The sequence below is a fragment of the Telmatherina bonti genome (assembly GCF_933228915.1).
Source record: "Telmatherina bonti genome assembly, chromosome: 11".
In the NCBI taxonomy this organism is placed as follows: domain Eukaryota; kingdom Metazoa; phylum Chordata; class Actinopteri; order Atheriniformes; family Telmatherinidae; genus Telmatherina; species Telmatherina bonti.
This window is the reverse complement of record NC_136629.1, coordinates 30882242-30900364: the sequence shown is the minus strand read 5'-3', so window position 1 is coordinate 30900364 and position 18123 is coordinate 30882242. Positions and strand designations below refer to the sequence as shown.

The window sequence follows — 18123 nt, the reverse complement described above, 5'->3', positions numbered from 1 at the left end:
GCAAGCTGAGGATAAATATTCTGCTGACAAATATAGCTAAACTAATAATAGGGATGAAGTATGAGTGAGAGGATAATCAAAGGAGGAGAAAAAATGTCGGAAACTTTAGAATAAACTGTGAATTCCTTTTCCTACTTTACTTGTGAAGAAAAATAATGTTTATTTACTAACCTTTACAATGTCTGTCATGTTTAAGTATCTACAGATAAACAGCTTTTCTGATTTTTTTTTTTTTTAAGTTCAGGATAAATTGTTCACTTTAATGAATAAAAACCTGAAAAAAAACAACACCACAGTGTAACCTGCAGAAATGCACAGAGACGCTAATGAGACACACTAATCACACACACACACATTTATGCCAAACTCTGGGGCCTTACATAACAGATAATTATTAGAAACTGTTATTCAAATAGAAATACAGAACTATTGCTGGGATGACCATTGAAAGAAAAAGACACAGAGAAAAGAAAATAAATCTGCTGAGCAGAAGATTTTTTCCAGTCAGCAAAAACACTAAAATCTCGTGTTAATATTGTATAGTTCACCACTCTGCTTCAAATACATGTCTGATCAACCAGGGCGCAGAGACAGGACATGAGGAGGGTGTTCTGGGGAGTGTTGCTTTGAGATTTTTGCAGAAAATCTGTTGGGTCTTGTTGATAGGTCCTCCAGATATCAACATCTTTTCATTTGACAATGTTCTGAGGAATCTGAAAAACTTGGGCTCTTTGTCATAGTCTTCAATCTGTTTCTGAGCTAGTTTTTGTGGTGCGATAGAAAGCACTATCCTGCTGGGGAAGAGCTGTTGCAATGAACGAGTGTGCTGGGTCTGCAAAATGTGGTGGGTGGTACTTGTCAAAATAACAGTGACATGAATGCATGGACCCAAGGTTTCAAAGCAGTGCACTGTTTGTAAGGAGCTGATTGATGCAATTCATTTTACCTGTCAGGGGGTTTAGTGTTGGGTCTGACTAGTGTCAAAAAGCCCATACTCTACCTACTTCAACCCAGTTTTATGCATGTGGTGCATGCAGAAATGTATTATCAGGCTTCAAGAGGAGTCAAATAAAGGGGCTACAGTGAATGTGGGCTGTTTACAAAACACCAACACAAACTATGAAATGTTATTTGTTGAAGCAGTGTGAAAAAGAGAGAAAGTATCTGGACACAGTGAAAAAAATGAAGAAAAAGACCCTACTAAATCTTAAAATCAGGTAAATACAACCTTAGATGAAAATAGCACATTTTACACCATGTACCAAGTTATTCTTTTAGCAATGGGATGAACTGGTTTGGTCTTAATATTCATGTCTGTAGTCATATTATTTACAGATGTCCAATATCAGCATACCGATATTATCAACCTATATCGACATTAAAATGCAATATTGGAAATGTTTGGTATTCGTTTTTATTTTTTTAATGACATAACTTTCACACAACATGCACAGATTATATATCAAACTCTTTAGCTACATCTCCTCTAACTCAAAATGACTAAATGTAAGAGATGTTGTGTATATTTTTCAAGATATTGTTGTTTGTTGGGCACAACTTGCTCTGACAATATTGGTATTGGATGATATTGGTGTCAGATATTAAGAGTTGGACAAAATCATATGTTGGATATTTAAAAAAAAAAAAAAAAAAAAAAAAAAAAAAAGTCAGTATCAAACATTTCTAATTTCAATCACTTACATTGAAACTTCTGCACTGAGCTCAAGTTGTAAAACAGGTAATGTAACGGCTACGTCGTTTGGATTTTAAAAAAGTATTGTTGAGACCTTTTGTTGAAAAGTTGCAAATAACTGATTACCCCTTCAAAGTCTAAAACTAGAGAGAAGCTACTGTTTGTCTGCTCTGAGGAATGACAGGAACATTGTATCAGGATTTTGATATACTGTGTTAATGTCAAGAAAACCAAACCAAATTACTTTTTTTTTTTAAAAATGTATATATTTAATTAATACACAGTTATGCACAAAATAAATAGTCATGTGTTAATTTAAGTACTGTACGAATAAGCTGCAGGAACCAGCAAGTTAAATTACAACATCAGTGTTTGAAGAGCTACACACAGTCACTAAGGGGAATGTTTTGATTTGCTTTTCCATAGATATTTATTCAGTAAATAGTGAGTACCATCATCTCATACTCCTAATACATCCAATACATCCTGTATGGAATCATAAACAGAAGAATTATTTGTTATTCTATTTTCAGTGTCATGTTGAACTGGTAGGTATTTGTAGTGCCACCAACATTACTGTCAAGTCTTTTTTTAGAAGAGAGACAAAAGACCTTACCTGAAAAAACACTGGGGATCTTAGTTAGAAAACTTTTCACTGTTCGGATTGGGATTCCATTTTTCTCATCCTGCATGCGTGCTATTACTTCCTCCATCTGGAGAGCGTGAAGACAATGGAAAATAAGGTGATGGAAGGAGAAACAACAAGAGATCGTGAGTTGGTTCCATAACTTTCAAAGTGAAGGTTGTGTGAAAGAAAGAGAAGTAAAAAGATACAAACAAGTTCTTGCTAGGTTCAGCTGTGTCTCCAGGGGACAGAAAGTGAAAAGATAAAGTTAGTGACTAACAATCCCAGCTGTCAGATTTCTGCCCTTCCTATGACAAACACACTGATCTCTGTCATTTGTCACATAAACTCAGTAGTAAGCTGCACTCGCTGGATGCCGATACAACAATACGGAAATTAAGTTTCTTTCCATCGGGGTCCTGCTGGGTCTTAAAAGAGCCACACAAACAAACTCTACAGAACAGAGATCAATAGTTTTGAGGTAGAACTGCTTTATATAAAGTGGAGTTACAAATTTGAACCAAAAGCAGCATTAAGCAATGACATGAGTGGGCGAACACTCACACCCTAGCTAATGCACAAACACACACACACACACACACACACACACACACACACACACACACAAACACACACACACACACAAATCTTTGCACACATGCCTGTGACAGAAATGTCCTGAGAGTTTTGTATATATATGTGTGTATATATATAATGCCCCACCCCCCCACCCTCTACCTCTCATCCTGCTATAGTGGTGCATCTGATGTCAACAAGCAAGAGAGAGCACCTTAAGCATAATGAAGAGAAGTATTCTGTCTTGTACTGACAAAAGAAAGAAAGAAGAGCAAAAAAAAAAGAGAGCGAGCCAGTGAAAATGATGCAGAGCAGCTCAGTCTGTCTTCCTAGTGAGTTCCTTGTTATCACCAGGCTGAAAAAATACAGGTGACCTGGACAAAACTCTTGCTTTAGTTATCAAATTAAAGCTGTGAACAGTTAAACTGAACAGTCAAGCTAAGAATGTAAAGTTAGAGAAGTTATTGGGTAAGAAATCAAGATCGGCGGCATAAACGTGATGGATGGAAGTTATTGTGCATTTTGTCAGGATTTACTTCACAGTCTAGGTCAACAGTGTCCAGCTCTGGTCCTCGAAGGGCCATGTATCAATGCTCCAACACACCTGACTCAAATCAATCAGTCATTTTACAGAACTTCATTGGCTGCTGGATCCACGTAATAGAAGCCAGGTGTGTTGGAAAAGGGAGTCACTATCATAATGTGATGTCTCATGTGTTTTCTCAGTTTTGGTTTCATGTTTTATTTAGTATTTTTCTCTCTTTTGTTCCGTTTTGTCTTGTTCCCTGTTTTGCCTGCTCTTCATTAAGTACACCTGGACTCAGATAGTTCATCCATTTTACCTGTGTCTTGTTCTGTTTCCCAGTGTTTATGACCCTCAATTTCTGTTCCCATTTGCTGCTTCATTGCTTGTGTTTTGCTTCATTGTGTTAGTTTGTCTTCAGTTCAGTTTTTGTATTAAAATCATCTTGGTTATGCATTCTGCCTCCCGTCTCTGCATTTGGGTCCACACCTCCACCTCACCTTGACATTCACAGAAAACCTGCAGGACAGAAGTCCTCAAGGACCAACTTTGAACACCCCTGATCTAGATGCTCTGAGATTCTAATCCTGTTAATCCTTCTTTTCACCTGATGGCTGAAAATCTTTGTGTTTACAACGAAGGCAACTTTACAAAGTTTTTACATTTATCCTGCTGACTCATTATCTTTTAATATGTACACCCAAAACTTTTTTAACCTTATTTGACATATATATTTGATTTTAGAACAATAATGTCTAAAATGAGGTTTACAAAAACTGTTTTAAGTGTTACCTCTCCGGCTTCCTCCCACCGTCCAAAGACATGCAAGTTGGGTTAAATGGTTACTCTAAATTAGGAGTGTGTGTGTGAGTGGTTTTTTGTCTCTGTGTTGGCCCTGTGATGGACTGGTGACCTGTCCAGGATGTACCCCACTTCTTGTCCAGAGATTGCTGGGATAGGCTCCGGCTTCCCCGCGACTCTTAATCGGACTAAGCAGATTGGTATAATGAATGAATGGATGAATACATTTGAACTGTTACTGTGTACAGAGAAAACTGCTATTAAAGGCTGTTTTCTTTTTTTGTTTGTGTGTGTGTGTGTGTCTCTGACACATAAAATCCAAAGCCTTGTGTAAAATGAAACATTTTGACACAGTGAAACCTTTCTCCCAGTACCTCCTCCTATTTTACTTTCTTCATTTCTTTCATTTTCATCTATATTTTCTTAGCCCAATGATACATACCCAATCATTCAACTCTGGCAAAAGCTACAGGAAAGCAGTCTTTACTTGGTGGTACACCCATTTTAGCATGTCAAAAGATGTGACATATTTTCATATTTGCTGGTAGGTAGCATTTCAGTGGGGTGTAACTGGTTTGTTATGCCACAGTGTTGCTTTTAATCAAATTACACTTCAAACTGTAAATTAATTCACAGTGTCTGGTATTATAACTGTGACAGTGTGCAGAACAAGTGCCATATTGTTCTCACAGGTCAGACTGGAGGGATCGGCTTTCTCAATTTTGTTTATTTTCCATCTTTTTATAATATTTGACACACAGTCAATAACAATCAGTGCTGCTTATCTGGGAATGCAATTTGAGTAAGGCCAAATCCATTTCATACAAATGAGGGTTTTGTGTGGGTCAAAATGAATTTCTTGGCCACACTGGTGAGAAAGGAGCAGTTCTGATTAAGAAGAGACTGGGATTGATATGTAAATGTGTAATCACTCGGGTTTCACAGTTCATGAGCCAGCACTGTAACATAATGTTATAATGAAAGCTTGTAGCTAGTCAAAAATCCCTGAAGCTAAGAGCCGTCCCCGTTTGTGATTGGAGTCTAATTGACAATGATAGAGCACAGGCAAATACTGCAACAAAAAAAAAATGCTGCTGGGGGTTGCCAGAAAGAACAAGAGAGGAAGAGATGAAAGCAAATAGATCCCGAATTGATGCATAAAAAGAGCTTTCTTTTTTAGATCATTTCAGTCTTTTATGTTTAGCTCTTTCTCTAACATGTGTATTGCTTTAGTTACAGTATGTCAGTAGACGGTTTTGATGTTTTCTTTGGTAATCCTACATGTTAACCACCTGTATCAAAATGATCCATCCATCCACTACACCAATTTAGCCTATTTAAGATCACAGAGCAAGATGGAGCCTATATGAGCTGTTATTAAAGCACAAGATGAAGTAGACCCTGTGCAGGTAACAAGTTTATTACATGGGCATTGCTAACACAGAGGAAAAACCAAAGCAAACAACCTTGCATGCTCCTATTCACTCTTACAGTCCATTTAGAACCTCCAAAATGCATGCTTTGGACATTGGGAGGAAGACGTGGTACCAGGAGAGAACAAACTCCTTACAGAGAGGCAACAGCTGTTATTTGAAGAAGGCCTGTTGTCGAGCAACAGTAACCAGCACACATCACTGCTGCCATGTCCCAAAGTTATACTTCTAATTTTCTCATACTAATAAAGAGAGACTGAAAATAACGACTGCTCCCGGATGTCCGTGAATTTCTTTTGTTTGTTAATAGATCTTTAATAGCCTGAGGAATATTTTGTGATTGCTTGGTCTGGTAGAAAAAAGGAAAATAAAAATGGAACAAATTTATCAGTGACAACTTATGGTTGTTCAGCTTAAACAACTAGGTGAGCTTTCTTATGTCATCATGTAACTACTAGTTATTCTGTGAAATGAATGGAATTGCTGATTGCATGAATGGGCCATTATACAAGTAGGGAAAGTACTCAAGGACGTTTTATTGATCACAGACACAATACAAGTTGTTATCTACAGAAAACGCTGAATCAAACCATTTAAATACCAGGAAAATTTATTTTTCTTTGGTTCTCCTTCAGCAACTGAGTGACAGGAAATGGTAAGATGCTAAAGATAAAGTCAAGGGTTAAATTTCAGAAAGAAACTCAAAGTTAACCGGTTGTAACCACACATTCCTTTGGGGACTAATGGGACTAATCAATATGAATTTCACCCAGTCTTCTTTAAAGTAGATTTGTTAAACACCAGTGGAAAGCTAAGATCCTTGAGATTTGAAAGATGTATCATTACAGGCCACAATCATAACTATAGAATCTGTAAACACTTTGACCAATCACCAATGCAATTAATCTTTGAATACTTCGAGATGACACGCCAACAAAATCAGCAAGGGTCCTGTAAAGTAGTCCAGTAAAATAGTTGGTCCAAAACAAGTCTTTTATCCATAAAAAGAGTGAAATTAGTGAATAGATTGAGTGAATAGATTTTAAGGAATAGAAATAGTTTCAGTATTAACTGATACAATGAAAGAGTAGTACAAATGTTTGCTCTCCAAAAAAAGGTCTCACAAGTCAACATATTACTCAAATTTAGATTTCCAATAATTGTGATCAGCACTTTCTTTCATTTTGAATGATTATGTTTTATAACACAACTTTCTCTCTGCATGTCTTTATGTTCCTATATGGCTCGAAGAGGAAGCTTCCATTGTGAGGCAGAGTAAACAAGGACAACAGCAACAATGATCAATACATTACACACTCTCTCCCATCTCTGCAAAGCCTCGCCGCCTACACATGGTAAAATGCCACCAGCGTGAATATTCAGGATCTAAAGCTGTTGACGTCGGGATGCTCTCTGGCTTCATGCAGAGGAAAGGAACAGAGGATAGCCATTTCCCATGAGAGAGCATAGAGAGCAAGAGTCTCTCTCCATCTTTTTCTTTTTCTCCATCCCCCACCCATCCGCCCACCCAGAGCTGTCTGACTGCGTCTCTGCAGCCTCTTAACAGATAAGAGTGAGTGTTTTGGCTGCACAGTGTGAATCATTGAATAATGATGGCACAGGACTCAGTACATATGAAGTGACTAACAAAAGCTCCGGATATAAGCGCACACTGAGCTTCAGCACACAGCTTCAAACACTTCAAAGATGATCACCGAGGGCACTCGTGGTGCAATAAGAATGTTCTGAAGCACCATTTGGAGCATAAAAACATTTCAAACTGGGTTTGTAAATCAATGCTGCGCTCTTATATTTCTTTTAAGCCACCAACTCCACTTATTAAAGGGACTGTTTCCAAGAAAACTGAGCCAGTAGGATAAAAGAGAATATAAAAGGTTCTGAAGTGAGTGCATCAGCAAGGTGGGACATTCTTCTCAGGGAGTTTGATAGTAGACCCTGTGATCATCTAACTAAATGTGATAATAATGAGAAATACAGCTGCTTTTATGTAGTTTATGTAGTACGGAATGGAAATCAGGGTTGTTGTTCTGATCAGAGATTAAAATTGTGGTTTGATCTGTTTTGAAGAGTTAGTCAAGAAAAGTTGTTTTTTTTTAACATAAAAAAATAACATCATAATTTGTAATGGGATGTTTATATGGGTAAATCAATAATGGAAACCTATCTGGGTTCAGAGTGCCAGCCAACAAGACTGCCTAAAGAAATTTAGCTCAAAATTGCAGTAAAATGCAGTGACATTTGAAGTAAAATGCACCTGCAAGCCAAGAACAGTTATTTGTTGATTGTACAGCATGACCTACAGGTTTTAAAAACTGGTTTCAGTCCTGAATGTGTGATTGCGATTCATCTGCAGTGCTGACCTAGATTTTAGTGAGTGAAACCCTCAGAGCTTGATGAACTCAAACTTAATTTTTAAACAGCCTTAATTAGAACATCATTACCTACCTCAGCAAGTGTGGGTAAGTCTAACTAAGATGTCTATTAATAAAATGTCATTTTGGTGCATACTTGGACAGCACACTGTAGTGGTTGCAGTATTTATCATTTCTAGGTGACTTTATTCTGTGAAACTTGTTTTGTCCTGCATCTGGAAACTTTTCAGAGTTAATTTTTGTTTATAAAAGTTTGATGCAGATTATAAAGCCTTGCTGACTGGTAAACAGAAGAACTTAAAAGCTGCTCTTGTTGCGCTACCACACATCACTTCCTTGGTTTAAATGCTACTGCATCAAATGAAGTTAATGGTATAATGTTATCTCAGTACAAGTATGTACACATGGAGAGAATGAATTTCTTCCAGCGTGGTTACACAGATATGCACAAACACACACAGCATACAGTACATCCACATAACCGAGTGATACACACTCAAATTACAAGAGCATACACAAGCGCATGATTCAGTGGTGGACACACACACACACATGGAAACATGCATATGAAACCGAAACATGGGGAATGTTGTATTTTAACATGCACAGTGTCAAAATGGTTAAATCTGCCTGCCTGAGGCACAGTGAGAGCAGCCTAAATAGAACCTGTGGCTATAGAGCATGACAGCGCCAGTAGATAAAACAGTCTTTGCAGCTGGTTGATCTCATTTCCGTCTGAACTGCAGAGCTTGATTCTATGACCGAGGCAGAACCTGTGGTTGAGGCTGAGAGATAATATTTCTCTTTTGTTGTCCTGACAAGCTGACTGTGGTTTACAAAATAAAAAAAAAGAAAAGAATATGATGAGAAAGGCCAATAACTACCTAAAGAACGTCATTCTGATAATTATATCCCTAAGGAACATATTCAACATTACACAAATGTATTGTTTGACAGGATCAGTATTGAAACAAAAAAAATCAGTCTAGTGTCTAAACCACAGCTGTGTTAAACCAGTCTGAAAGGCTGTGTCACCACACATGAATCACTCATCTCTTCTGAACAGGCTGGTGCATTTGCATATTGAGTAAAGGCAAAAACACCATGTTCTTTATGCTGTTCTGAGGAAAATATTGGCAAGCTACAATGCAGGGAAAACCTGCTGTTAATAATCCCTCCACGTTGTTTTGATAGTGACAACCAGCAGCAATTGTTGATGACCAGAAAGTGACAGCAAGCATAACAGTTTCACTAATTGGATACTGTACACCAAGCAACTGAACACCGTTGGCTTCTGCCAGCTTAAGACAAAAAATGACGCTGAGGCTTGCACTGGTGCAGCTACACACCACTTAGGCATTTGAAATCAAATCACCCTTCAGAAAGGTGAGGAAAGTTACAGAGTCCATGCTGACAGAGCCGCTGAAAAGATGTTATGAATCTTAAGTCTTTCAGAGGTTGCCATATGAGTTTCCACAGCAACGCATTCTGGGACCACTATCACAAGGACATTTTTGGCAGCTTGCCATCACTCATTCATAAGAGTAAGAAAAAAAAGAAAGACAGTTGTTATCTAGGTATTGTGGGGGGAGAGAGGAGGGCATGCAGTGTGAAGGATCTCACATTAATGCAGCACAATACAGAAATCATTTTTGCTAGTTTTGCTGGGAATCCACAATTTTGCTTTGTAGCTGATCTGGTTTAATAAATCATATTATATCAATATTGTCTTTTAGTTATAACTGTATTAAAGATAGTTTGTCCAAGCACAACCAAAGCAACAAAATTTGGATTAATTATTGCTAAATATAACCATCTACTTTTTCAATTAATAGCATTAAACTCAGCATAAGCACTCATTTCTCAAGGAATTATAAAATCGAAACGATCAGTCAATAAAGAATCCACAGTTTAGAGTAGCTACTGCATTTTAACCATCATCAGGAAGCAAAGACGTGGGTTTTGTTAAAAAACCAAATATGTCTATATTTAGGTCAAATGAAAGAAAAGCCATGAGTCAAAGAATTCACCTTGTTCAATGTCATGTTTCATTTGTTTTGTTCCCTTTAGATCTCACATGAAGCCTCGTGAAATAGTCAGCTGATTTATTTCACAACAGTAGTTTTTGTGTGTTTCTTTACTTGCTCCTTTCACACTTCTTCTCTATTCATGCAGCCCTTCAGTTGTCAAAGGTTTGCTGACAGGAGTAGTCAGATAGGCAACAGTCGGCCTCGCAGCAGGCCGGGGTCGCATGGCGAGAGGAGCAGATGCCCAGGTGAGAATGCTGCCTGGGGTGAAAGCGATTACTCCATCCAAGCTGAAAGTTTATTTCTGTTTTCTGTGAGGGGGGGGATTGTGAAAACCTCTGATGAACCACTAAATAGCATCTACACTTTGCTTCGTAGGAATTTCGGTTGAATTCATCAATATACTTCTGCCTTAGCGTTCCACATGCATGCCTCACTGAGCCAACAGTCAAATGTAAGCATCTGTTTCTTAAAATGTCACTTTACAGTTTCACACTTCAGGACATTTTCTCTCCCTGCACATCCTCTTTGGTCATCGCTGTATGTCATCTGAAATAACATCACATCCTAATCGCACAAAACAAAGAATCTTGAGGGCTCAAATTCTTCATTGACATTTGCCGCTCGTGTCTTTGCAGTATCTACCAGGCAAACTGAAGACGTGTATGAATTTTTTAGATGATAATTATTCCTCCTGAAGCCTCCCCTCTATTCTCACAGCTAATACCATTAACATGTTACATAATGTACCAGTTGGTGCTGCTTTGTCCATTATATCCATAATGAAGGACTGTGATGAGAAAAACCCGGTGTAAAACATTCCTGTTCACTCTGGAAGAATTCTCACAACAATTCTCTGGTGAACAACGAAGGACACGTGGCTGTCTTACTACAGATATTGATTTCTTTGGATGATTACAAAGAGATGTTGTCAACTACGATGCCTGTTCAGCTTTGTGACTGTTTGAGGTGTGATTGAGAGCCTGTTAATGGCATGATCTGATTTGGGATGAGCAGCTAATGGATGAAAGTGAGTCTGATGTTTGCGGGCAAACAAGTAGATCTTTGATTCCTCATGTGGTGCTATTGACTTATACCTGAGTGGTTTGTGTCTGTTTTGCTTTATATGTTCTTAAAAAAGCTCCCCTTTTGTTCTGAGTGCTACTTGAAAGCCAAACTTTGGAAGAAAGGATAAGTATGTGAATAATTAATGGAATGGCTCACTGAATTAAGTAAACAAGGTCAATTTTGGATTATTTTTGTGCTATTTACGCTGATGTCTGGCAGACTTGTCTTGTAAACAAATAGGTTGTGATACCTTTAGTGTTGTATATATGTATTTATATACAAATGTGTATATACATTCTAACAGTGCAGCTGAAGCATATGTAGAAAACTGACAGCTACAGTACGAGTGGTAGCTTCATTTCAACAGGTGTTGCAGCATTTAAGTGTTAAAGAAGCAAAAGAAGAACCAGATGATAAAAAAAAATTCTTGTGTTTGTGGCTCAGAGAAATCATGTGTGCCTCCCGCCCCCAGTTGGATGGTTAGTTGGATCCCACCATCCCCAGTTTGCATGTCAAAGTGTCCTTAGGCGAGGCACTGCACCCGACATTGTCCCAACATTGTTCCTGACTACACATGCAAACCACTTTGGTTAAAATCACTTGATCCATGTAATTCATGGATAAAAGACTATAACATATTCACTGATGTGCTCTGTTCTTGACCTATTTTACTGCTATGTTAATGGTTTACATTATGCCCTCTGAAATCTGCATCTGTGCAGACATAGGACAACGGTACTTTTACGTACCCTTCAACATTAATTCTGCAACATTTTAAGTGCATTTTAACCATTATTATAATAAATTAAAGAGCAGTGTTGACACCACAGTTTGTGGTGAGACTACGTTTGTACCTACAATGTTGTCTTTATGAGCACAACCTTAGATGGGTTATGTTTTCATGGTTAGGTTGTAAAATTTGCTTTTGAAATGTATTGAATGTGTTCATAGTAAAGCCCAAAAGGCTTCACTGGAGGGAGGCGCGGAAGGCCTTTGTGTGAAGACCGCTAACTAGACAGTGGAAACAATCAGTAAGAAAACAGCTAAAAATGGTTTTCTGATATATATATATATATATATATATATATATATATATATATATATATATATATATATATATATATATATATATATATATATGAGTAAAGTAATTTGAAGGAATTAATAACTTTTATGTTTCAGGATTATTCTTCTCTACTGCTTCTTGTTTTTTTTGTTTTTTTTGCTGGAAGCCCAACAATCAAAATCATTGCTAAAATAATCCACTGCATCACAACAGGAGCAGTTGTGGTTTTGTCATGTCTCTTAATGGGCAGATGGTATCATCACTATTAAATTGAGAATGTCTCAGATGGTTGAAGGGTCTTCTTTGCTTTTTCTTTCTTCCATCAACCTGCGCAGCTAGAGCCCACAGCTTCTTTCCTCTTCACATCCCCAGAGAGTCAACATCCCAGGCTCATGGCTTCAGAAGGATGTTCAGTATTTCCCCTGACTCCAAAACAGCTCACTTCCCAAGGGACAGTCTGCTACTAGAGCATTAGAAACAAGCATTGACTCATGGATGAGAGATATCAAGCCAGATATGCCTGCTCCAAAGAAAAAAAAGTAATAATAAAAAAGGAAAAGAACACTGGCATTTATCCTCATTTGACATCGCTGTGGTTAATGCAGTTCTTGTTCTGATTTTTGCCAGCCAGTAGGTTTCTGCCATCTCTTGCTTTATGCAACCACAGCACATTTTAGAGTATCATACCATTATTGAAGAGCTGTGATTTAATTTAAAATTCTAGGACTGACTGAAACCCTGTGTTATGAGGTTTTATGGGGAAAAAAAACCACATCAACTTTGAATTTCACGTTTCGTGTAGTCAATTCAGGATGAAACAAGCCTTTTATCTTAACATCAAATCATTTCTTTGACCATTTTGAAAGATAATTGCAGCTTTGAACAGAAAGAGCAGTAGTCTATCCCATCTATTTCTTTTTTTGTCATAATTCACTGATAAAAAAGAAAGGTAAAAGTCTAAAAAGGTAGTTTTGGATGTTATTGTGAACATGCTATAATCTGCAAGCATAAATTCTTCATATATACCGGTCAGTTCTTGTTGCAGATATACAGTGTTTCCAGTGCAAATGTTGCCATATAGAGGAGAACACATCCAACTATGGTGAAATTTTGAGCTATTTGTACAATTGTTTTGAAGATAGTGAGGTTGGAGAGTTTAATTAAAAAATTAAATACAAAAATAGAAGAAATTAAACGTCCTTATTATAATTTACCTGCAGCCTTTGAACGTACACTGTTGTGATATCACAAGCACCTTATTTCAAAAACATGCTAAAGCCCAAACTGTAGACACCAACTCACCGTACTGCAGTTACTGACACTTGTGGTCAGTTTTAGCACAAATTACAGTTGCTGAACTGCTAAATGATGGCAGGATATGGCAACTGGCCGGATTCATGAAAGCTTTTTCTTACCTTCACACAAGTTTAGGCATGAACCTACTAAGTCCTTTCTTTCACACACATATTTGTTAACCTGTCATCATAATTTGCAAGAATCCAAAATTACACTTAAGTAAATTGCTAAGCAGAGTCAATAATGCTCGATTATATCTCTTAATGATGATAATATCTCATCAATATGACTTTGTCAGATACACAAAAGCACATTGGAGACATTAAAGTAAATTCCATATATACTCTGTTCTCTCCAGCCACTTCAGCATCTTGACTGCACCTGACCCACAAACACCTCGATTCCCCACAAACACCTCGATTCCCCACAAACAACTACTAATCAGCAGAGTCACTTCAGCACATTAAAATTCATGATGTGCGTTGTGTTGAACGTTTCTGGTTAGATGAGGGTGTGTAGGGGGCACTTTACGAGTGTCGTGCATGTGTTCACATTTCTAGGTGAAGTGTGGTTGGTTTCAAAAAAAGAGCATTGCCTGACAGCGAGTGTGCATACAGTTTCATACATCTGATTATCTCTCCGCACCATTTTTAGCTGCTGCATACGCTTTTTTTTTGTGTTTATCTTTTGCCATATTTTATAAATGAGGCCAAGGAGGTTTTTTTGTTCTTTTGTTTTTGTTTTTTTCACCATTCACTCATTTTAAGGTAAAACAACTCAGACAGTCATTGATCAGACAAAGATGTTTTTCTTAGATTTAGCCATTTTCAACATATTTGTTTTTTCTTCTTTCAACTTTTTTTTTTTTTTGTATATGCTTCATGCATTTGAGGATTTACCAGCTACGGACAAATCTTAACTCTACCTGGGGACACAGCTTTGAAGTCAAAATTAAATACAATTTTCCGGGGCTGTTTTATGTCAGCATATCATATTTAAAGCTTTGTGTGTAATTTTGCCTGTTGTATTTGCATTCGGATGAGGTTAAATACAGACACTACTCATGCTTCCATCATTTATCAGTCACATGAGAAAAGGTTGGTCATCAAAACATTGAAAGTCCTTGAAGTTGCTCTCTTTATTCAGTTTGTTTTCGAGAAAGATTTAATGTGCTCTCAATTAAGAGAGATGGAAACAGCCTGTGCAATCGCTACTCACTTTACATGATCAGCTGTTTCAGCTTCTGAATAAGAAACATAATTAATTCTGCCATGAAACGATAATTGCAATATACCCAACTATGACAAGTTCCTCAAGAGCAATTTTTCTTCCTGTGTCAAAGACATACAGCCTAGTTTAATAAATCAAAACAATTTTTCTTAAAGGGGTGCTATTATGGTATTTGGAGTTTTCTGAGCTTTCTACAGTGTTACAGTGTTGAATCCTCATCAGACATGTGAACAGCACCGGTTTTTATCACCTAAACGCATGTTTGAGTTTGAGTTTGAGTTCCAGCACTCTCTCCGTTCGGTTTCCAAGGCAACGAAAAACGTGTCGTTTTAGAGAGTTTTTTCTACTTTGAAATCCTTGTGACGTGCCGGGGGATAAGGTTCGGTGATTGGTTACCTTCTACTGGTGAACAAGGGCATGTACAAAGACATCAGGCGGGTGGAAAACGTGGGATAAAGTTATTTCCAACGATGGCTGGTGAGTTTACCAAAGAGAGACATCCTGCTGCATTCCTTGCTGTGGGTTGCTGTTTTCCACTTCGTTTTCAGGGTCTGATTCAGGTTCCAACATGTAGGGCTGTATGCTATGTGTTGACATTGTATTTTGTTTTTTTTATTGAGTTCATATGAGCCTAATCCTTCTGTTTATGAGATGTTACAATGACGGCGAAAGCAGTTGCAGTGGCGGGAGGCGGGGCTTAATGCAGAAGGGTTCAAATCCACTCGTTTTGCCCACAGGCTGATCTGACAGCCTTCGGAGAGGGTCGGTCTGAAGTAAATAAAGGGATTTGTGACAATAACTCGATCAATCCCAGCCCTTCTGGTCTCAGAAATAAAAATAAATTAGCCTGGAATGCACATAATAGTTCCACTTTAAAATTAAAATGTCAAAAGTTTAATACCAAAAAAACAATTTAGATGCGTTCCCTGATAATATCAATAATAATGAATTGTCATTAATCCAAGCACTTGTTCTTCATTCAGTTATGATGCATTGATTATAAAATCAAAGGTTATGAATGTAAAAATGTCAGAAAATCTGCTTGAAGTGGAGTCCCACAGTCTTAGAGGAAGTAAAACCAACATTATTGTGGTAACACATGTCAGTACCTACAGGAACCTACAAAAAGGACACAATTCAACTTTATTATTATATATCAATATGTTTCACTTGCTGAGCAAGCCACAATTATAGATATAAACACAAACTTAATATTTCATGCTCACACATTTATTTGTAGCATAGTACTTTTTTTTCTTTTCTTTTTTTTATGAATTTAGGAGCTTTTCCTCATGGAACACAACCTTCTTCATCTTTTCTTTTTAGTATTTAAATTTGTTTTTAGGCCGTTTATTTCTAAATATACTACAATCTGATTTCCCTGGTAGTTTTTGGGTGACTACAAGAAGGGTGAGGCCTTTCTGTCTCTATTGCATACTCTCACTGTCCCTCTCTCACTCTCTTCTTGGTGGGCGGGCAGTGGGCGCGATGACTAAGCCAAGGTTAGCCATGTTCTCCATAATCCTCTGAAAGCCCATGTCCCTCCTGCCCACCCACCATGATTTCATCACTCAAACTGCATACTATCATAAATTAGTAGAAAAAGATAGAAAAAGCTGCATCAGATGTAGGCTACTGTGTGAAAGTTTTACAAAACAAAATATTAACTCAGCCGTTTATCTTGATTGGAGCTGCAAGATTACATAGATACAGAGCTCAGCTGCTACCATCTGATGATCATTTATTACCATTAAATCCATAAAACAATAATATACTGGGGAAAAAATGCAGTTGTAATTTAGCACATCCTCTTGATAAGCAGTTCTAATGATGTTTCATTTTTGGTGCTTTATCACTGCAAATTCACAGTAGGAATATAGAACTGTTATGAAAGAACTTTCTGGCATTACACTTCAGTAGGCTTATCTTAGGGTACCAGCAAGCATGTTTACATAGACCAGACAGCGAGTCAAGTCAGAAAAGGATGAGAGGAAAACTGAGAAGAAGAAACATGGAGGGAAGCAGGATAAGGAAACAAAGCGGCACTGGGAATAGAAAAGAAGGGAGGATGCTGTCTAATTTTAGGTCCTGATAACATGAGCGAGAAGGGGGCTCACTCTTCTCCTCTGTCCTCCTCCTCCTCCTGCACACACATTCCCTCATTTCCCACATTCCTCCTTGGCACGTGCAACAGACACCCAGGACAGCTTTATGTGCCCAGAATACCAATAAGAGAAGCAGCTGGATACTGGCAGGTTGACATTCTTCTGACTTCTTCTGTCTGCAGAACTGAGACAAGGACTGGATGTCCGACAGAACAACCACACACGCTCACCTCAGAGGACGCATGAGTCAACATGAACAGTAAACTGATTAGGGCAGACTGTTTGAAGTAAGTGACACCTAAACCTAAAAGTGGTTAAGATAATGCACAATATGCTCTGTTGAATATTCAAAACAACTAACATAAGGAAGGATTAAGCACATAAGAAACATTATTACAGTGATGCTATGTTAGAAAGCTGCACAGCTGCCATTAAAGCTTTGTCACTGATATCATGTAGTGCTTAAAGGAGCACAAGATTGTCAACTTTTTACATGTGCAGGATTTTAAATACTGGATCGTTGCAACGGAGAATAAACTGCCTCAACTGAAACTTTTGTATTTAACTACTTTATTAGTGGCAAAAAACGGCTGCCCTCACATTGGCATGACCTCTCGCTCCATACTGGCTACTTCATGTATACACACAGCTCTGCTGATACAGGCAGGGAAAGCAAATGCCAACAAATCAAGTCGGTACTTTGCAGAACAGAAAGATGCTTCCCACCATATTTGAATACACTGCAAAAAGAAAAAAGATAGAGAGAAAAGGACTTCCTCAATTTTCACTGTGCCCAAGATGAGATAGTAAAGTTTCTCTTTTGTCCAGTGAAAGAATATTTTGTGCTCAAATATTGTTTCTCTGTGATGAGGCTTTATATATAAAGCCACTGCACATCCTTAACAGTGTTTCTCATCTCTTCCTATAGAGAGATGAGAAACACTGTTAAGGATGTGCAGTCTCTAAATTTCAGGCCAAGCTGAGAAAAGACAAAGAATCTTGTGAACAGCATGTTCTGTTTCTCAGCTAAGGACAAAGTAATCAGATCTATTTTATTTTAAATTGAAGAAATGTTCAAATGTTACCATGAAAAGGACTAAAATCAGTAACTTAAATTGACCAATAGACTTAGTAAAAAGACTTTTCATGCTCAACAATTGCAGTTATATTAGCTTGGATATTGGATAATTACATTTATGGCAAATATTAGTAGCCTACCCATGTGGACCAAAATTTCAAATTCATTTTAATACCTGGTACATATAAAGGTACTTTTGCTCCAGGAAA

The 18123-nt window shown here is 37.7% G+C and overlaps 1 protein-coding gene across 2 annotated transcripts in view; it reads right to left on the bottom strand.

The window, feature by feature from the left end:
• rgs7a (regulator of G protein signaling 7a) overlaps positions 1 to 18123 on the bottom strand; it is a gene marked incomplete at both ends in the record, with an annotated part of 48496 nt that overhangs the window by 17583 nt on the left and 12790 nt on the right. For both annotated transcript variants that reach the window (XM_079249109.1, XM_079249110.1), the window contains one exon: positions 2310 to 2406. In XM_079249109.1, coding sequence (XP_079105235.1) covers positions 2310 to 2406 — 97 coding nt within the window. The remainder of the gene's footprint in view (positions 1 to 2309; positions 2407 to 18123) is intronic.